Genomic DNA, 21,803 nt, shown 5'->3' with positions numbered 1-21,803 from the left:
ACTTCAGGGTGACAGGTCTGTAGTCATTAAGTTCTGTGATTTTTGGTTTCTTTGGGATGGGGATGATAGTGGAATGTTTGAAGCAGCATGGGACTTCACACTGCTCCAGTGATCTATTGAAGATCTGTGTGAAGATGGGGGCCAGCTGGTTAGCACAGGATCTAAGACATGCAGGTGAAACGCCATCTGGGCCCTGTGCTTTCCTTATCCTTTGTTTTCGAAAGACGCGGCTCACATCATCTTCACAGATCTTAAGTGCAGGTTGATTAGCAGGAGGGGGAGGGGGGTTGCAGGAGGTGTTGGTGTTTGTGTGAAGTGAATGTCAGAGTGGGTGTGGGGTGTGAGATTGGGCCTTTCAAATCTACAGTAGAACACATTCAGGTCGTCAGCCAGTTGTTGGTCCACCACAGGGTTGGGGGTAGGAGCCCTGTAATTCGTAAGTTGTTTCATGCCACTCCACACTGATGCAGGGTCATTAGCTGAAAACTTGTTTTTCAGCTTCTCAGAGTATCTTCTTTTAGCCTCTCTGATTCCCTTATTCAGTGTGTTCCTGGCCTGATTGTACAAGACTTTATCCCCAACTCTGTAAGCATCCCCTTTGGCCTGACGAAGCTGCCTGAGTTCCGCTGTAAACCATGGTTTGTCATTGTTAAATAAGTCCTAGTAGGAATGCACATATCCTCATAGAAACTGACATATGACGTAACAGTATCTGTGAGCTCATCCAGGTCTGTGGCTGCAGCCTCAAAAACACCCCAATCAGTGCAGTCAAAGCAGGCTTGTAGTTCCAGCTCTGCTTCATTTGTCCATCTCTTTACAGTCCTTATTACAGGCTTAGCATATTTTATTTTATTTTTGGATTTTTCACTCAATTTGGAATGCCCAGTTCCCAGTGTGCTTTTAAGTCCTCATGGTCACGTAGTGATTTGCCTCAATCCGGGTGGCAGAGGATGAATCCCAGTTGCCTCCGCGTCTGAGACCATCAACCCGTGCATCTTATCACGTGGCTTGTTGAGCGTGTCGCCACGGAGACATAACGCGTGTGGAGGCTTCATGCCATCCACAGCGGCATCCACGCTCAACTCACCACGCGCCCCACCGAGAACGAACCACATAATAGCGACCATGAGGTGGTTACCCCATGTGACTCTACCCTCCCTAGCAACCGGGCCAATTTGGTTGCTTAGGAGACGTGGCTGGAGTCACTCAGCACGCCCTGGGATTCGAACTAGCGAACTCCAGGGGTGGTAGCCAGCGTCTTTTACCACTGAGCTATCCAGGCCCCCAGCTTAGCAGATTTTCATTTCTGTCTGTAGGTTGGAAGAAGATGAACCAGACAGTGATCAGATAGTCCCAAAGCTGATCTAGGAAGACAGCGATATGCATCCTTTATTGTTGTGAAGCAGTGATCCAGTATATTTCTGTCTCTGGTGGGGCACGTAATGTGCTGTTTGTATTTGAGAAGTTCATGTGTGAGGTTTGCTTTGTTAAAATCCCCAAGAATAATAATAACTGAGTCTGGGTATTGTTGTTCTGTGTATGTGATTTGATCAGCCAGCTGTTGCAGCGCGGCATTCAAACAAGCGTTTGGCACGATATACACACTCACCAGAATAAACGAGGAAAACTCCCGCGGTGAGCAGAAAGGCTTACAGTTAATAAAGAGCGCTTCCAAATTAGGACAGCACATCTTCTTTAACGTTGTTACATCTGTACACCAACTTTCATTGATGTAAAAGCATGTTCCACCGCCTCACGTTTTCCCCGTTAACTCCGCGATGCGATCTGCTCTGAACAGCTGAAAGCCCAGCAGATGTAACGCGCTGTCCAGAATGGCTTCACTCAGCCAGGTTTCTGTGAAGCACAAGGCAGCAGAGGTTGAAAAGTCCTTGTTTGTGTGGGTGAGGAGATGTAGTTCGTCCGTTTTGTTAGGGAGAGAGCGGAGATTCGCTAGATGAATGCTCGGCAGCGTTGTTCGAAAGCCCCGCCGACGGAGTTTGACCAGCACGCCTGCTCGTCTCCCTGGCCTGCGTCTCATAGTGCGATTAAACACAGCCGTGCCTCCGATTAAAATGTCAAACAAAACGTCCAAATATTCAAAATCCGGGAAAAGATTGACTGGTATATGCTGTCGAATGTTCAGCAGTTCGGCTGAACTGACTGAAAAAAGATTACTAAACAAAGGACAAACAAACAAAAACAACAAAACAATAGAAGCGCTCCACACCGAGGCGGCCATCCGCAGCGCCATCGCAATGTTATATATCTTAACAAAGCTTGTAAACAAACTTAAAGCTTAAAGATTATAAAATGTTAACAAAGCTTGCATATGAATCCGAGTCTAGATGTTTTCTAACACGTGTCCTAAATCAGAACATATTTGATGTTTAAAATGCAGCTAAGTGGAGTAGGATTTTGGATTAATGAGATTTCACCGTGGCCGGGACTACCTAGCACAATGCCACAATACTGACGCTCATCGCAGTTGTTAAGCACAACTCATTTACAGGGGTATTCACACTCACAGCTCTTTGCAGTGACACATTGTCACAAGCACCCGGAAGTCATTCATATTCAGCGTTTTGTGGCAACTGGCCACGTTACAAAGTTGAGCAGAGTATAACTTGCAGTGACACGCAATGCAGTGACTATCAATGCGAGTTCAGACAGTGAAGCTCATATGATCTGCCTCCTGATACAGTTGGATACTGCAGTAGCATAGGAACACCTACTAGAAACTAGTCTCACATAGCCATTTTTGACTCTCAGCATCTGATCTAGATAGCACCTTATTCAGGCCAAGAACCACCCACTTAGACAGGAAGAGTCCACCTGACCTGTCTGATCAACAATAACAGTTCCTTTCTCATGTGCCATTTAGAAGCAGATTTATCTGAAATATATTATACTACATTATTACACAGCTCTATGGAATATTCAATTCTAATTGGTCAATTGCAGCATTCAGCAGTCAAATATTTCTGAATAATGACAGAACATTCGGGCTCAAACATATATTTGACCGGTCGTTGCGGTTAATATTTGTTTTTTGCCCGGTCTCTTTGATCACTCTGTGATCTCTACAAGCATATTATTACACGGGTCTCTGAAATACTCCATTCTGATTGGTCAATAGCACCATCTAGAGGTCTGATATTCTGAGTAACAACCGCACATGCAGAGTTTCCGCTAAGAAATTTTGGTGCCCGCCAATGTGACCGGGAATGATCAAGTTTGCAGAACAAATCTGAAAAAATCCAGTCATCACATTTCTGTGTTTATACAGAATACGCATAATAATGCAATATAGACATTAACAATATAAACAATATATGCAATATAAACTAACAATGAACAATACTTTTACAGTACTTATTAATATTGGTTAATGTAATTTACAATATATTCTATTAAATGTTTTTTAATTAAACGCTTTGAGAGATTTTTGCTTATATATAAGTGATCAACATAATGCCACAAATGCTGTCGATAGAGCTTAACTGGTATTGTACCCAGAATATCCCCTGAACTGTAAACCTCAATGCTTGTGTTTAGAGCCAGACATTATAAATACTAGCCTTTAAGGTTTTTTTTTTTTCCTGCACTTGCATATGACTAGTAAACATATTATACCTGTTTAGGTAAATTTAAAGTTCAGTAAAAACTTCTTTACTGATTTTTCTTTCTGGTTCAGTTGATATTTTCTCTGCACTGTTGTATGCCATTTCAGAGAATAATGCAACAATGGAGCATGTCAAGTATAAATGCTTCTGGACCAGATGCGTAGAACTCGCTACAATGCCAAGCAAAAATATAATAGCATTGCCTGATGCTATGGGACAGGTTGGCATTCACTGTCTTGAGCGCTGCTTTATCCCCTGCTGTAAGCCATGGCTTTTGGTTGAGGCATGTGGTGAAAGAGCTTATTTTGTATTGAGACTATGCTATACTTCCCTAAACACAGTGAGGAGTTGTCATGGTCTTATCTGTGGTTAAGGCCTTTTTATTACAAATAAAATGGTGAAACAATGGAAGAACTAAAGTAAACTTTCATAAAGGCAAGTATAATGTAGAATAAACAGCTACAAAGTCCATGAAATATGGACAAATTATGGACAAAGTTTTCCTGCTGTGTAATTTGTGTTCTGTTCATTCCTTATATGATATAACTAGATTATATTTGGCAAATGTACATTAGTGGTGTAACAGTAAGGTTCTCGGTTTCTTTCATGGTTTTAGGGTCATGGTTTTGGTATGGTTCGGTATTTGCCATGTTCAGAAAAAAAAAAAATAATAATTATATATATATATATATATATATATATATATATATATATATATATATATATATACACATACACACACTGCCAAATCCAAAGTAAGAATACTCTATTTGGTAACAAACACTTCAACAGGTGTGCCCTTACTAAAATCTACAGATCATTTTCTCTGCTTGACATTTTCAACTACACATCAACTGATTTAACAGTTATAGGACAGCTTCTCTCTGTAGAAAGTTGGCCCACGTGAAACAGGCAGAGTGTGTCCATCTAAAGAGTCATACAGGTGCTTTAGTGGAGGTTGTAACCAGGGCTTAACATTAACCTTTTAGCTAACCGGTCACTGTGGCTAGTAGTATTTCAAAATTACTAGCCACTCAGTATTTTCTCTGGCCAAAATTCCCCTGTCCCACAAAAAGTGATGAAACTAACTGGTGACTGAAACTGCATGCATTTGTTTTGGACATTTTATTTGAAAAAGTTCAGCAGGACTGCCTAATGATTCAAATCATCTTTTAGAATAACTAAAGGCAAACTGGAGTAGGACAGAACAGGAGGAAAACTTTGTTAATAATTTGTCCATTGGTCTATGGAAGTCCAGATTTTAACCCCTTTTAGCCCCTTTAACCATTATAAAATGTACTTGCTTTTATGAAAGTTTTACAATTGTTCTTCCATTTTTTTTAACAGTGGCATTTGTAATGATAAGGCCATTGCCACAGGTAAGACCATGGATGGCTCCACATTACTGTGGTTTGGCAAATACAGATAGTCTTCCTAAAAAAAAAAAAAAAAAAAAAAAAAAAATCAACAATAGTATTTATGAAAAATAAAAAGCCTAAACACATTTAGAAACCTTTAACTACAACTTTCACAGTTAATAATTCCATGGAGTACAAAATGGATGGTAAAATGAAGAGGTTAGGTAACTTTGTCCATGAAATGGATAGATACATGAAACTTTTTTTAAAATGAAGTCTTATAGATTCATCCTAATCAATTTAATATGCATCTCTACCAGTTACCAGTTAGTGTTACTGCAGTAAAAACATTTTAGTTTGGATGGTGTATTTAAAAAAAAAAAAACGTATCGATGTTGATGCAGGGCGCACTGTTATCTCTTTACCTCATCAGTGCTGTTTCTAACGTTATAATGTCAGGGCTGTCTAACATTTTGAGAGGTTCGACTTCCTCCATTTAGAGCTTTTTACTAGAACGTTCTTTGTAGAATTTAAATGGGTCACATAAGTTTTGTGGACTCCGCCGGCCACGGCGATATCGAAGCCCGACTGAATAACACAAATTTTGCTCTGCACTGTCCCAGAGCTCTGGTTCTTTATCTGGAGCATGCTGATGTGCGCTGTGGTGGTTCGCACGAAACTACGCCTCAAGCCCCGTTCACACTGTCAGTGATTTTGTCGCTGCAAGCGACAGAAGACCACTGATTTCCAATGAGAGCTGGCGACTCCCGGCGACAGCAACCGTTGGCGACAGGATGTGGGTGTGTCAAGCGATGAGACAAAGTTGAGCAAATGCAGAGTGATATTGCACAGCAACACCCAATGAGAGTAAAGCTCACGCCATCCGTCTCCTGTGAGATAATGGAGACGAGTGCAGGAAAGAGTTGTTGTTGTCATCGATTTCACTGTTCTATATCATGTTTCTGTAACAACTTACATGGATATAATAAAACAGTGATGCATGGAAAACCATGTCAGAAACTGTCAGCATTCTGAATGAGTTTGATTGATACATTGAAAGATCGATCTTTGTGTTGATATAATGCATTGAGTATTGATGCAGTTTATAACCATTTAATGCCACAGTCACCTTTGGCTTGCGGTCACATTTTCTATAAAGCTGCTTTGAAACAATATGTATTGTGAAAGCGCTATACAAATAAAGTTGACTTGACTTGATAGTTCAGACTCTAAATTTTGATTCAATGAGCTGCATTCAAAGCTGTTGTACAATACCAGCAAGAGCACACCTGTTGCCCATTTATTGTGAAAATAAATAAGAAACATGGGAAATGTACTCACTTCATCAAGAATCTTCCCTTGTCTAAAACATTCAGAGACCCCTGTGGACATAAGAGAAAATGATGTCATCAGCTTTCTGACATCAATACAACTGCCCAGTGTAAATATATAGTATTTCGTTGGGATTTTGTCTTCTAAAGACCAGTGCAAAGCATCAATACCCCAATCTGTACTTACACTGGAAACTAAGCACCCACTTCCTCCCTGCGATGCCCTGGAAGTATTTCAGTGTGCGTTCACACACCAGATTCTCGTCTGTAACAGTGTGCAAGAGATATGAGCAGTGCGGGTGAAATATAGAAAGCAAGCAAATACATTTCAGAACAGACTAATATATAAGTATAGTGCACAATTCATATGGACAACTTTTATGATAATTTGATGGTGCTTTTTTTCTCCTGTTTGGACAGTGGAGTAGCTTTAGATGCGAGTAAGGATACATCCACATTAATCTGGATAAATCTGAAAACTGCGTTTCTGTTTTCGAAACGCTTTCCATCCACACCGCCGTTTTCAAACGTCTTCCAAAAGTTGCTGGTCTACACTTATACGTCTGAAAACGCTTAAATCTCCTTACTGTGCATGCAGACAAAATGTAAGAAGCATGGCCCTGCATCATTTCCATGCACAAAGATGGTGTTTTCAAATTTATCCACTTGACAAAGCTTTTTCGAAAAGCTCAGTTTTTCACTGGACATAAATGCCATCAGTGTGGAAGACCAAAACATAATGAAAAAGATCTGTTTTCAAATGAAAACATATCAGTGTGGACGTGACCTAAGCCATTGGTAGGTTGAATCCCTGGAAAAGTGTAAACACTGTGTCTCTGTGGTGCTATCAAAACATTGCTTTGTTTGTTTGAGCATCCCAGTCAGCCTGACATAGCAACATTGGCTCAATCAATGGCATGAGTTCGGGGTGGGACTATCTGTTTGTCTAACAAATGGCAGAAGGGGTGTAAAAAGAAACATGGAAACAGTTTGAAAACAGTTATTATTTTAGCAATTCCGTTTGGCGACGCACAAATTACACTTCACCTTTAAAGTATAGTTCACTTGAAAATGAAAATTTTGTCATCACTTACTAACCCCCATGTTGTTCCAAACCCATATGACTTTCTTTCATCAGTGAACCACAAAAAGAAATCAGGCTAACATTCAGCCTAACATCTCCTTTTCTGCTCCACTGAAGAAATAATCTCATTTGTTTTTAGGTGAACTAACTTTTAGTTTAAGTGTAAAAATGTCTCACAAAGCGCCAGTCAAGATCTCACTTACTGTTCTTCAAAACTTTTTCCTTGGTCATGAAACTAATCACACCTGTTTTGATGATGATGTGGGTTGTATTAGATATGATCTCTTTGGTCAAATTGCAGCCCATCTTCCTGGCAAACTTCTTCACCATGCTCTGCACAGAAAGTGAAAGGTGAATTTATTTCTACATTTATTATGTTTTCACAAGAAGGTCCATTCTCTCACCAGTTCACTGGCAGTGAGTCCAGATGCCACCAGTCCTGTAACTCTACATGATGCACCGCTGTCAGTGGCTTTGGTCTTGGGGTGAGCAGGTATGGGTTTCCTCTGAATTGCTTCATCTGTTGGCTTTGTTGATTGATCAGCGGTGAAGCTCTGTGCTTTGACACATGACCGTAAACTCAATCTCTGTGATGACAGCTGTGTATTCCTGAGGGATTGCTGGCTTCCTCTGGTGGAGTATCGCCCTGTGGGTTAGATATCGTTGTAATCACACACACACAGATCTATAAAGCTCAACAATACATGAGTGTTCTGTTTATGGGTGGGCGATTTGAGAAAAAATATTCTTAAATGGGTCATGGCATGAGGAATAAAATTTTCCTTGATCTTTTGACATATAAGAGATCATTGTAGAATAACAACATACTGTAAGTTTCAGAACTCAAAACTTCCTCCTCACTGCAAAAAGAGCATTTGTTGAAACTAAGTTGCCAAACGACTCATTCTTTACTTCCTCCACAATGTGATGTCATTTGCATCTGACCACCTCCACAACAACGACTGTTTTTTGTGCAAAAACTTTATAAGTGAACCTTATATATACAGTATGTATATATATATACAGTATGTATATATGTATATATATATATATATATATATATATATATATATATATATATATATATATATATATATATATATATAAAAATGAACCTCAAGGAACATACGAAAATAATAAAAAATGGCAGGTCATGACCCCTTTAAAATTTTGGTTGATAACAATATACATCACTGAATACATATTTTATGGGAGATTAAAAAATGAAAAAATTATTTAAGCTTTTGACTGAAAGGTAATCATATTACACTGAAAAAACGACACTCAAATGTATATCCTTTTAACCGATATATTGCCCATCCTCATAGTTCTGATATAATCCACCATACTGCTGCTGCTGCTGCGGTTGGCCTTGTTTCTGTTGGGCAACTGTTATCATACCTTTTATTGCCTGTGCATTTCCAATAACAGCATTAGACTGAACAGTCTCTGGAATATCTGGATGATCCCTGCTGGAATCATGGGCTTTATTTTCACTGGGAAAAGACACAGTATTATAAGGTAGTGTAATGGTAAGCAAGAAGAAACACTATGAAACTCAAACTTAACCCACATCCTGTATATACAACCGGTCAAAAGTTTGGTCACTCTTGACAGAATTTATGTTTCTAATTATCTTAAAAACATTTTGTTCTAAAAGCTTATGCTTAAATGCTAAACTAACTTTTCTATTTTCAGGGTTTCTGCAGGTTCGAAGGAATGAAATTTATGACTTTTTAAAGACCAAATAAAAGAAAAATGTAAGACCACTTTCACAATAATAATAATAAAAAAACACATTAAATAATTCATTAGCAGGTAAATACAAAACCACCTATTTTTAACTGATTTTTTATTTATCTTTTTGTGTGTGTGTGTGTGTGTGTAATTTGGCTTTGGCCACAGGGATGTTTGTTGGGGGACAGGGTGGGGTTGGGGATTGGAAGGGGAAAGGGAATAATGGGGGTTAAAAGTTGATTGTGCATTTATGTTTTGCTTTTCTGTTTCATTTGTTAGAATCAATAAAAAGTATTAATCAGAAAAAGAATGCATGTAGCCTGAAGTATGTAGCCTATATTTATGACCCTTCTCTTTAGTCACTTGCTTTCCAGCAAGACGTGACGCAATAGACCAATGCTTTCCAGTGTCACCGCTTATGTCAAACACGGAAGTGGTGGCAAAAACCATGCGTAAAAAGTAAACTTTTATCAGATTACATTGATGAGAAATGATTCCGATGGCTCTCGTTGACTGCTATGGCTTCAAGATCATCAACAGAGCTGACTGGACTGAGGAGATCATTTCAACTCACAACTTTGCAGCAAAAATGAATAGCGAACATGATTATGTTCACAGACCTTATTCACAGTAGCGCCATGTTAGATTTTTAATGGGAATGGAAATGAAGCTGTGAGGGATAGACTTCAATGGCATGCACGGTATAAATCTGTAAAAAGCTCCAATATCCCATCTGATTTTCCACAACTCATGTTGTCTGGAGTTTTTTGTCTACTGAGTGTTCTTGAAAATATATTTTTTCCGATGTTTTGTCTGCGGAACGATCCAAAAACACTTCAAACTGCAGTACAACCGATTAAAAGAGACTGTACGTCTATCCCTCACAGCCCAAAAATTAAATATGCTGCTGCTGTGAATAAGGTCTAGCATGTGCTGAATAACATGTATATATTTTTTCTTGGCAGATACCTTTAACAGTTACTTAAAGGGCAGTTCATTTAAAAATGAAATTTCTGTCATCACTGCTCACCCTTGAGTCTGTATGAATTTTTCTCTGCCTTGGAACACAAAAGAAGATGTTAAGTAAAATGTTTAGTCTCAGTCACCATTCACTGTCACTGCATCTTGTTTTTCATTCAATGTAAGTGAATGGTGACTGAAACTCCCCAATATCTCCTTTCGAAATCCACTGAAATAAGAAAGTCATACCGGTTTGCAACAGCATGAAGGTAAGTGATGACAGTTTTCATTTTTGTGTGAAATATCTCAAGTAAAAGTCAAAAGTCCTCAGTTACCTTAAAAATGGCCATTTAAAGTTGACAGTATGTATTGAAAATGTTAACAGATTAAATTATGAAAGAGGACTGTGCTGCACAATTAGTTATGATGTATATTGAAAACAGATTATATACTAAATATTAAATATAATAATATATTTTCATATTATGTATATTAACTTATAATATTTTGTATAATTATATTATTATTATTTTGTATATTATTACAAAAAAAAATGTACATTGACTGATTCAGATGGCAGAGAATATACCTGTATATGTCAGATGGAGCTCAAGAGAGGTGGAGATGAGAGATATAACAGGTGTAACTCAGGAGCTGAGTAGTTCTGTTAGCTTTACAAATCTTGTCAAAGGTGATGTAAAATAAGGAAGCACCAAGCTTTGAAAGGCGTCGAAAGACACTCCAACCTCGCGCACTTGCAAATTGTAATGTTGACAGGTTTGTCGATTATAAGCAAGAGCGACAGTGTTAGTGCATCACTCGCTTACAGAGATGCAAAATAACACCATTTGCATTTCTGATTAACAGGATTATGAAGGTTTATACATGTGTAACACTGCAAGTTCAGTAAACATGCACTTCCCTGCACGCACTCAAACGTCAGCTGCTAAATGACGGATGCACAAGAGTGAGAGATGATTATGACTTGCGCAGATTTTGCTGTTTTAAGCGTCTCCTCTATTCACGCCCCAAAATTTAAGACCTCAGCAAATTAAATTTAAGACTTCTTGTACTTTAAGATATTTAAGACTTTTTATGGCCTTAAATTTTAAAAAGTAAATTTAAGACTTTTTAAGGACCCGCAGGTACCCTGATTTTAACGGATAAATGAAAATGAAAAATGAAGGAAAAGCAGCCAACAAGTGTCCAGCCTACATGGGAAATTATTGGTAATGTACAGTATATTGCTGTGTGCATGTGTAACAGCTTTACCAAATAACTAAAAAGACAATTAATAACTCTACTTGAGATCATGCAAGGTTGGGAGTGAAAGAGATCAATCAAAACCTATTTTGAATACCTGTCTGTCCTTTCTCCTTTCCAAACATTCTTCGTACATTCAGTGCCAGCTAAAATGCAAATCAGATACAAAATGCAACCAATTATTAGATCCAAATCTTGAAAAATGCATTTTAATAGTGTATGACTGAGCATGCCGATAAACCTTAATATAACATGCAAACAAAACAATGCAAGTTTAGCTAAAAACAATTCAAATGAGACTAGCAGAAAAAGTGACCTCACCATGTGTACACAGAAGATAAAAGACAAAAAACAAAAAACCTGATACTGTTTTAGCTCCATAGCTTCTTACTGTGTTGGCATTTACCTGAGTTCTGGTCCAGCTGAGGTGCTTGAGAGGGATTGGGGTCATCTGCTTTAGACCCACAGTCAGACTCCTTCTTACGAAGAGCTTCTGAAACCAGCGCCATCATCCTCTCCAGTCTATGTAGCTCCTCCTGCATCTCAACTTTTTTCTGACAGAAAAACACAATTGGAATATGAATCTGTTAGCAGAGGCCAGCCGATCTACAGCAGGAGGAATGGATCATGATTCATGACCTCAGTTAGTAATCAGTGTGACTGATAATCACCCTTATAAACTCATCAGTAATAGGTGAAATTTAGTATTTTCCACATGGTAAATTTTCAATACATTTCCAGTGACTGTCAGTCTGCCAACTGCAGTCAGTCTGGTTTGCAATGCGGTTGCTAAGATGTTCTGACTGATTGATAGGTTGTTGTTTAATGTTCCATGCAAAACAAAAAAATAAAAAATAAAAAAAAACAGCCCCAAATCTCACTGATATTCTGGTCTTTAGATATTGATGGGGTCCCTCTTTCAATGTAAGTCCAAAGGATGTTTTTTGCTCCTTTTACAATCCAACAGGCAAAAATTAGGGATGTACTAATTCTACAAGGCATTTTATATTGGGCCAATACTGGAGGGTAAAAACATGTACTTGGTTTCGTGATCATCATTTAATATTTGAGTACAAGTACATTGACATTACGACGTGCCTGCTCCTTAAGACCAGGTTGAAAACGTGTCAGCATTTGGGTGTTAGTTAGTCAGTGATTTTATGCCACGCCAGCTTCCATGTCTATTTTCATGGCGAAAAACAAGTTAAAATACTGTATATTACAAGGAAGAGTGATTAAAAACCTATATAAGGTTTTTTAAATTTATTTTCGATAAGAACTCTAAAACTGATTCAGGGCTGACTTCGTTAAAAATCCCTTCAAAAGTGTTTGCGGAGTAAAATAATTTCCTAGAAGTAATAAAACCAGCCGATTTGTGTGTTAAAAAGAAAGGGAAAAAAGAAAGACTGCCATTCGTAATATCTGTAACATGGCATTTTCTGAAGTGAAGGCAAAACTTCAAAGAGTTTATGCAGAGACTGCATAACCAAAAATGTCCATAAATTCAGCATAGTTACCAAATTAAGATAAATTCAAATTTTGTCAATCATTGTGACAAAAAAAAAAAAAAAAGGAATGAAAACCATTTAAATCTAGAGCATTAGTTTTATTTTTATCCATCTTTAAGTGATATATATGCCGCTTCTCTCTCTCTGCGCATGTTTGTGTGTGTGTGTGTGTGTGTGTGTGTGTGTGTGTGTATGAGAGTGAGAGTAAGAGTGCTTTCACCAATCTCACTTTTTAATCTTTGTTAATGTACAGCCACATTTCACAGCGCATCGTCTCCACTAGTGCGTCCACGGATGAAGTGCCATGCAAAAAGAATGATGCGTTTGTTATAGGATTGGTTTCAGGTAAATTGGTATCAGAACAAAGATACTTTGCCCATGTTCTTGTTCTCGTTAAAATGTCCCTATAACACAAATTATACAACTGAGTAGAGCTGTCCTTGTGCAGTGCGAGTGGCCGCACCCAGTTTATTGAGCACACACAGATATGACGAGACAAGCACACTCTCCCAGAATGTCCTCTGTAGTGCTAGGAAGTTGAATTAATTGTAATGAATTGGTTCGTTCTGATGTTTCACTTAAACAACAAAAATTATTCACAGGCCTTACAGCACCACTTCAGAGTGAGAACATGTGAGAAAGCGCTTAATACACTCACGCAGCGTCTGTACCAGTGATTGTTGTGATGGGTCACACCCAACACTGCTTAGTAGCAACTCTATATGTGCTCTGCAGTGACACTGAAGGGACATCAAAAAGATAAAAATGTGAAGGAGTATAATATTTTGCATAAAAAAATTTATACATAGGCTTATGACAATTTTCTTTGAAGAAGACACACAACTATCCCATTACAAGTGTTTTTGGTGAATAAAATATATGGTCTAAGCAAGAATACCATAGAGCACAAAGTGTGATTAAGTATACAATATACAGATGATGCAATAGTGGCAACCTTGTAGCTTCTAGCCTTTTTTTTTTTTTTTATTATTATTATTACAGCGATGCGGCTCGCAATACCACATTTTTTTTCTGAACCTCACCTCCAATAGAAAAAGTTTGGACACTCCTGGCTTAAAGCATGAATAACTTATCAAACATGTTAACTGGGTTACTTCTTAAAGTAATTTACACTCTGGTAAAATGGTCTTTTGAATTGTCATTACAAATGAATGAAAACATTAATATTGGCTTTATCAAGATATCAATGTACATACACAAACGGAATGGCATACACACATGTGCGCACACACAAAACTATCAATCCTCGGTATTGGTTGAAACTCTAAAATTTGGTCCTTGAATCTGTCGGGGCACCCAGAGCAAAAAATGTAACTGATCACTCAAATATAGTATAGCCCAACTCTCCTCAACAATCCACATGATTTGAAGTATCATTCATATGATGCAGGACGAGTTACGTGCTGTTTTATACTTTTGTTCAAATCCCTAACCCAAGTATGTATGAGCAATAATAAAATTGATGAATGCCTTAGCAACAACCAGTAATTATATATTTGCATAGATCTTTACAATTTTGTCTGAAAAATTTCAATCTGCCCTCACCTGTGTGTTAAAAATTTCATACTGAGAAGACTCAACTGAAAGTCTCGCATCACCAGAAATCCCATCAACTGCACCTGTGTTTAAAAAGACATAAAACAAATTTAGTTAACAAAGCACAAGAAAATCTTGATTCCCAAAATAAAGTTTTCATAACTTTGCCAAGTTCTGTACAAACTAACATTCCTCTGGTGTGCCAAACAGATCCACAGATCCTTGACTTGAAGGAAGACAGTCATCTTTGTTGGGAAGGACAGGAGTGCAGTCATCTTGGATAGTAACTAAACTTCCAGTCACACTCATTTGTCTCTGAGGAGGACACACATCCTGGTATCCTGACCCTGACTCTGGCCAATTCATGGAGGGACTGTGCTGGCTTGAAGAACCAGGTCCTGAGTTTGTTCTTTGGTCATTCACTTGTGCGCCATCTTGGTTTGAAACTGCTGATCCTGGAAGTGACACTTTGGATGACTGGGGGTCTAAAGGGTGACATTTAAAGATCTGGGACATGGAGGGTAAGCTACCTTCATCATTACTGAATTCAGAATCTGATGAATCAAGTCTTTGAGCTCTCCTCTTCTTTCTTTTGATATTTGGCAGATAAACACTTTCTACGCTGCTTTCTTCCACCTTCTGCAAGCTCTCGCTGACCACTGGATCAGCCTTAACTGCTATAAGACCATCTGGGGTGATGGAGGAATCCAGAGAGTGTCGACAAGAGTTTGGCATAATTCCTGAAGAGTGGCACAAGTCTTGAATTCTGAAGGAGGCTACATCACTCTGTGCAACATGTCCTCGATTCTCCTTTGAGTGTTCCTGAGTCCATGGATCACAGGAAGCTATTTTTGGGGACTGTTTGTCCTCAGAAGCCTTGCAGCTCTGTTTTTGTGGCTCATCTTCCGTAGCATTAAGGACAGGGAACAGCAAGGCAGAGTCCATGGGTTCAGAATGATCAGGAAGTCTTGAATTTTGAGAATTTGAAACTCTACAAAGACTTTCACTAATGGCAGAATTTTGCATCGATGTTTGCTCCTGACATCCTTTGTAGGGTGTACAGGTGCTGTTTGCATTATCAGAACATTTCTGTGGCAATGCTTCAGGAGGCAGGGGCTCAACATGGTTTGAGGTTGAAACAATATCGTTCACACATGAATCTGTTAAAGCTGATGGTGTATCGTTTCTTTCTTTTGCTCCATTCATGGAAATTTTGTTTGGTTTATCTGTGGAATCTGTATTATTTGGACCATTTCTAAGACTCATGGCTGCCCTACCAGAGAGTGTAGCTTTGGGGCTATGAAGGTAGAAAGACTTTCTTTTGGTTGTTTTGAATGTCCTCATCAGTTGCTCCGTGTCTTGCTCACTGTCACTGGCATCATGTTCCTTATCGATCTCAATACCTTTGGACTGTGCGGCACATAAAACTGCAGAACTTGTCGAAGTGTTATCTCTTAAGGCAACTACATTTGAGGAGTCTAAATTATGATTCTCGAGTAACGGTACAGCAGCCACAGAGGGACTTAAATAGGAAACCATTGAAACACTCTGTTCATCTTGAACAATTGTGTTCGGCACAACAGTAATAAACGATTTCTCTTCTGATGGTTGTCCACTCTGTACAAAAGAACCTGAGCTTGATTGGAGCTTCTCAATTACACTCAAGTCACTGTTGCAAACGCATCCATTTTTTCCTACAACCAGTTCAGATTTTTTACTTTGAGGCGTACCACTCACATTAGCTTCTTCTGTGTCAGCACGTGTCACATTAGCATCTAAGCATTCAACGTTATCGCCGTTGGAAATTTTTGCCAAGATATTTTCAGATATAAGAGTTGAGTCTTTAGGGACTTGTTTAGGTTTCTTCTTGCGCCAAGTGCCCTGAACTTGTTCTGTGAAAAGCTGTAACCTTAAACTTCTTCTGGTCAACCTTGTGTCAGGAGACTGTGGCTCTTCACTACTTGGAAAAGTTTCAATATGAACTTCAGTCTCAACCATTTTAGCGTTTCTTGCTGAGTTCTTAGCCACAACAGCAATCTCAGTCCCAGCATTCACAAGAGTGAGGGACTTTCTTGCATTCTTACTTTGGGCCGGATAATCTTTTAGGTTCTCACAGCGGTTCCTTCTCTTGCAAACCTGTTTGTCATTTTTATTCTCATTGTTGTTCAAACCCTCAAAGGCATCCTGCATCTTTGACACCAGCTTCCTCCTGGGCCTCGTTACTGGCATCTCAAATACAGGACTGTTCTCAACATTTCTGTTTTCATGTTCTTCCTCTAGACACTCCATAACACCATTTTCATTCTCAGCTTGAGAATTTATTACCAGTTGTCCAGCCTTGCAACTGTTCAACTTGACATCTTTTACCGTTTTGTCCCCAAGCTTAGTGTTAGTGAGTTTTTCAGGTTCCTCAACATCCATTTGATAGCTTCCAGCAGTCTCCTCTTCGTTGCTGATTACATTTGCTGGAGTCAGGTCTCCACTCATTTTTAAGTTGCTCTCGACTTCTTCAAAACATAAGGTGTGAGGGGCAGTGCTCTTTTCAGGTGAAAAGCGCTTGTTGTGTTTGTCCATGCTAGTTTTCCGACCTCGTTTGTATATGGCCCCAAACACTTGTTCCTCCAGCCGTCGCCGAGACCCCTCCAATGCTGGATGGACTTCCAATTCAAGGCAAGTTGTTTGGTTATTCACTGAAGTTACAGAGGAGCAAATGCTTTCATTATCAGAATCAAAATCACTGTAAACTCCAGGAATATTCTTATTTCTCATCCTACTGTTCTCTTTGGTTTCCAGGTTTATAGTAGGTGAAGTATTCAGCAACCACTCAGACACTTTATCTACGCTCATCTTCTGCTTGTGATCCACAGGTCCCTCTAGCTTTGAGTCAGACCTTTTGGATGTTCTGCTTGAGTGCCTCAAATATGGATTTTTTGCATCTTGACTTTCACTTTCATGAGATTTGACTGCATGAGATCTAGTTTTTCTTCTGTAAACAACTTGCTCAGCTCGCCCTTGTGCCTCTTTCTTACTCTCCAGAGTGGATATACAATGTTCAGAGCCATTTTGCGGCAGTTTACTCATATCAGCTTCCTTCTCTTCTGAATTTGAAGGACATGAATTCTCCAAATCCATCAACTGTGCAAACCCATCTTTGGCTGTATGATGATAGAAACAGAATTAATGTTTTTACATAAAAAAAAATTTCACACCAGAGATTAAATTAGTTTTGTTATGAAATAGGTTTTCACTGTGTCTATGCCACTAGCAATTATAAACTGCACTTTAAGCATTTTTGTGGAGCAGAAATTGTACAGCACCGTTCAGTTTGATTTTTGTTTTGTTATATTGAAAAACATTATCATAAGCAGTAGTTGTATATCCAGTGGTTCCAAAAAGTATATTTCAGACATGAATGTTATTACATTAGATAACATAATAAAGATAGCACAAGCACGCTTCTTAAGCAAAACATCTCACAAAAAGAAATGAGTTAGGTTTGAAATGATAAAACAATAGATATAAAGATCAAAATAAGACAAAAAAGTGACACTTTGTGGTTGTCAAATGTCAGTGGAACATGTCCGTGGTTAATGTGATGATCTACACTTGTGGTAACTTTGCTATGACACCTGTGTGAACTTGAGGGGAACTGACATCTGCTATAAATTACCTTGACACCAGTTGCTTAAAAGGATCAGAAAAGTTAGCTCTAAAAAAATCTCTAGCATCAATTGTTTGGAGATGTCACTTGCTTTAATTTTGTATTTAATGCAATGACATACAGATATTTTTTTAAAGTGTGCCCAAATACTTGAGTGTGGATGTCTCACCAGCAGCTGAGGAGGACAGAGATACATCATTATCGTAAGGTTTTTCCACGTCACTGGAGGGAATATTTTCCTGTATGCAATGTTGATCTCCTGATCCTGTTTCAATACTGAAAATGTAACAAGAGACTACGATAAAGCGACATGTTACAGTATCTAATCATAAGATAAAAAGATGGATAAGCAAAGAAGCTAAATGTGTGGTGAATCTGTAAAGAGACTAAATGCAAATGCCACAGATTTTAGGTGTTTACCTTTCCTGTTGCCTTTTCTGTAGCATTCCAGTAAAATCTAGTAAAACAAAAAACAAGAGTCAAGAAATTTGAGAGAAAAGGGGTACTCTAATTTTTTAATACCTAAATCTATAAAAGTGCAAGACATTTTGACAATTGTCATAGCAATAAGCTTAGCTATAGGCTACATGTGTAAAGACTCACAGTTTGTGCATGTGTCAAACTCATAAGACTGAACCAGGTACTTCAGTCCCTCAACCAGCGTCTGGAACCCGGGACTCTCGTGCAGGGTCCTAAACAACAGAAAGACATTGAGCTAAAGCAGACACTGTATGCTTTCTTTCATAAGGGAAACATGTCTGTGCATGGACACTTCTGAGAGCGGAGTTAATGTATTCTGCATCACCTTTTAGTAATCTTCATTTTGCACACTGGACAAGAGGCCTCGTTTCTCTTAGATCTGTCCAATAACTTCAGCATGCAAAATCTGAAAAAATTAAAAACACAATGAAGTCATCTGAAATTGGCTTTTCACATGATCCATAACCATGGATTAATGTCTTTTTTAACCACGGGTGAATCAACATTACACATTTGTAATTGTGAAAGGAGGTTAGCACCAAGTTTAATATTGGGTTATGAAGTCCTGCTCCAGAGAATTGCAGTGCCAAAGATATAGTGTAAAATGTGATACTAGAATGCTATGGCAAGTTGTTTAGCCACAGACAACCAATCGTATAATAGACAATACACTGACAAAGTTTGCAAAATAACTGAATTTAAACTTTATAATATTTGGAAATTGGAAATGAAATAAAAATGAAAACTATATTAGGTAGCTCAGCGAGTATTGACGCTGACTACCACCCCTGGAGTTACGAGTTCGTATCCAGGGTGTGCTGAGTGACTCCAGCCAGGTCTCCTAAGCAACCAAATTGGCCCAGTTGATAGGGAGGTTAGAGTCACATGGGGTAACCTCCTCGTGGTCGTGATCAGTGGTTCTCGCTCTCAATGGGGTGCGTGGTGAGTTGTGCATGGATCGCGAAGAGTAGCATGAGCCTCCACATGCTGCGAGTACAACGATAAGATGCGCGGATTGACGGTCTCAGAAGCGGAGGCAACTGAGACTTGTCCTCCGCCACCCGGATTGAGGGGAGTAACCGCGCCACCATGAGGACCTACTAAGTAGTGGGAATTGGGCATTCCAAATTGGGAGAATAGGGGATTAAAACAAAAGTATAAAAAAACATGTACGTTTCCATTTCCCTTTCCAAGGTTACTGTATTTTTTTTTTCTTTTTCAGTTAACAACAAAAACCTTTATATATATATACACACACACACACACACACACACACACACACACACTGTAAAAAAAAATAAAAATCCTGTTGTTTTATAAAAAAAAAAAAAAAAAAAAAAAAAAAAAACTGGCAGCTGTGGTTTCCAGAATAATTATTTAAAAAATACAGTAAAAATGTAAACAACTTTAAAGAACAACCTGTTTTTAGATTGAAAATCCCAGGAGATCAGCAGTTACGGAAATACTTAAACCAGCCCATCTGGCACCAACAATCATCCATGTGATTATCTAATCAGCCAATCGTGTGGCAGCAGTGCTGTGTATAAAATCATGCAGATACGGGTCAGGAGCTTCAGTTAATGTTCACATCAACCATCAGAATGTGAAAAAAATAATGTGATCTCAATGATTTGGACCGTGACATGATTGTTGGTGCCAGACGGGCTGGTTTGAGTATTTCTGTAACTGCTGATCTCCTGGGATTTTCACACACAACAGTCTCTAGAATTTACTCAGAATGGTGCCAAAAACAAAAAAACATCCAGTTAAGCGGCAGTTCTGCGGATGGAAATGCCTTGTTGATGAGAGAGGCCAGCAGAGAATGGCCAGACTGGTTTGAACTGACAAAGTCTATGGTAACTCAGATAACCGCTCTGTACAATTGTAGTGAGAAGTATATCATCTCAGAATGCTATTCTGAGATGCGGGTTGGTGCTGTTTTGGCAGCACGAGGGGGACCTACACAATATTAGGCAGGTGGTTTTAATGTTATGGCTGATCGGTGTGTGTGTATATATGTATATTAACATTTACCTCTGAAACATGCAAATAAGAACATTAATCCGACATTTACAAATGTACAATTTTAAAATGACAAAAATCTTTCAACCCAGAGTAAATTCAGCAAAGGCCCAAATATGTTGCTGTGAAAACTTTTGAACAGGCATCTAATTTTTTCATGAATGTTGCTTAAAACAAACAAAATATAAACCCAAAAATTCTAATGAAAAATGTCACTCACTTGCAGAACTGGTGGTCACATTTAGTAGATACAGGAGTGACCATCAAATCCAGACTAGAGGAAAAATGTTAGATAATATCAGAAATATCAATGTCATATTGTCTGTATAGAGATTACTTATTGGTTCTGTCATTGCGATTTAGATTCTAAACAATTTTAGAATTGTTAAAATGTGTGTTTTATGCACACAACCTTATGCGAATGTACCATGTTAACTATACAGTAGTTTCTGCCATACACACTTTAGTTATAGTTAATACATTGCAATTACTTCAAATAAACCTTAAAAAATAAGTTAATTTGAGTTTTACTGTAGTATCAAATAACACTACCTGTAGTAATTATGGCATTATGATATATACTATGGTTACCATTGTAAATTTCTTAAAAGTGTGTCATAATCACTCACCATATGGGACACTGCAGGTTTTCCCAGATCACAGAGATACCGTGTCTGACAACATCAGCATGTGGAGAACTCATCTCTACACAAACACAACATGGTATTTACAAGGTAATCCAGGATACTTCAAAGAATACCACGTTACATGTTCAGAACCCATGGTTATACTATTATATTATGTCTAACAAAAAACCATGGTAAGACACTGATTGGGTTTATAGGACTGAAAAAAACACGGTGTTGTCGAATTATTTGGCAATGAATTATTTCTTTAAAACACTGTTGTCAAATTACTGAGACAGGACAATTCCAGTGAGGCTAAATACAGCGATATATCGTTATTGTGGAAAAAATAATAACTAAATGCACATACCCAGTTTGTCTTATGATTCTTTCTGTTGCAATAACGCGATATTAGTTCTGATAACAAATAAAAAGAGCTCTTGTTATGTCTTTGTGGTCGATTCAACGAACAGTCCTTCAGTTCGGTTTTCCCGCAACTATTTGGTCACATGACAACAGATTACAAAACACAAATCCTACTATGGCGAAGAAATAGCTCATGAATATTTGCAGTAAAGAGCCAATCACCGGAG

The 21,803-nt window shown here is 38.4% G+C and overlaps 1 protein-coding gene across 4 annotated transcripts in view; it reads right to left on the bottom strand.

The window, feature by feature from the left end:
* Nucleotides 1-21,719, bottom strand: part of LOC127422988 (breast cancer type 1 susceptibility protein homolog) — a 31,987-nt gene extending 10,268 nt beyond the window's left edge. For all 4 annotated transcript variants that reach the window (XR_007894256.1, XR_007894255.1, XM_051666946.1 and 1 more), the window contains exons 1-16: nucleotides 21,581-21,719; nucleotides 21,214-21,289; nucleotides 20,805-20,858; nucleotides 18,888-18,968; nucleotides 18,686-18,774; nucleotides 18,503-18,539; nucleotides 18,252-18,358; nucleotides 14,610-17,576; nucleotides 14,431-14,504; nucleotides 11,763-11,910; nucleotides 11,454-11,502; nucleotides 8,798-8,892; nucleotides 7,801-8,042; nucleotides 7,642-7,729; nucleotides 6,500-6,577; nucleotides 6,323-6,363 (exon numbers count right to left, since the gene is read on the bottom strand). Coding sequence is in view for 2 of the 4 variants with exons in the window: in XM_051666946.1 (XP_051522906.1) it covers nucleotides 6,323-6,363; nucleotides 6,500-6,577; nucleotides 7,642-7,729; nucleotides 7,801-8,042; nucleotides 8,798-8,892; nucleotides 11,454-11,502; nucleotides 11,763-11,910; nucleotides 14,431-14,504; nucleotides 14,610-17,576; nucleotides 18,252-18,358; nucleotides 18,503-18,539; nucleotides 18,686-18,774; nucleotides 18,888-18,968; nucleotides 20,805-20,858; nucleotides 21,214-21,287 (4,224 nt within the window). In the remaining 2 variants the exon portion in view is untranslated. The remainder of the gene's footprint in view (nucleotides 1-6,322; nucleotides 6,364-6,499; nucleotides 6,578-7,641; nucleotides 7,730-7,800; nucleotides 8,043-8,797; nucleotides 8,893-11,453; nucleotides 11,503-11,762; nucleotides 11,911-14,430; nucleotides 14,505-14,609; nucleotides 17,577-18,251; nucleotides 18,359-18,502; nucleotides 18,540-18,685; nucleotides 18,775-18,887; nucleotides 18,969-20,804; nucleotides 20,859-21,213; nucleotides 21,290-21,580) is intronic.
* Between the last annotated feature and the right edge of the window lie 84 nt (nucleotides 21,720-21,803).

Source organism: Myxocyprinus asiaticus, chromosome 32 (genome assembly GCF_019703515.2).
Source record: "Myxocyprinus asiaticus isolate MX2 ecotype Aquarium Trade chromosome 32, UBuf_Myxa_2, whole genome shotgun sequence".
Taxonomy (NCBI): domain Eukaryota; kingdom Metazoa; phylum Chordata; class Actinopteri; order Cypriniformes; family Catostomidae; genus Myxocyprinus; species Myxocyprinus asiaticus.
This window is presented reverse-complemented; position numbering and strand designations above follow the sequence as displayed.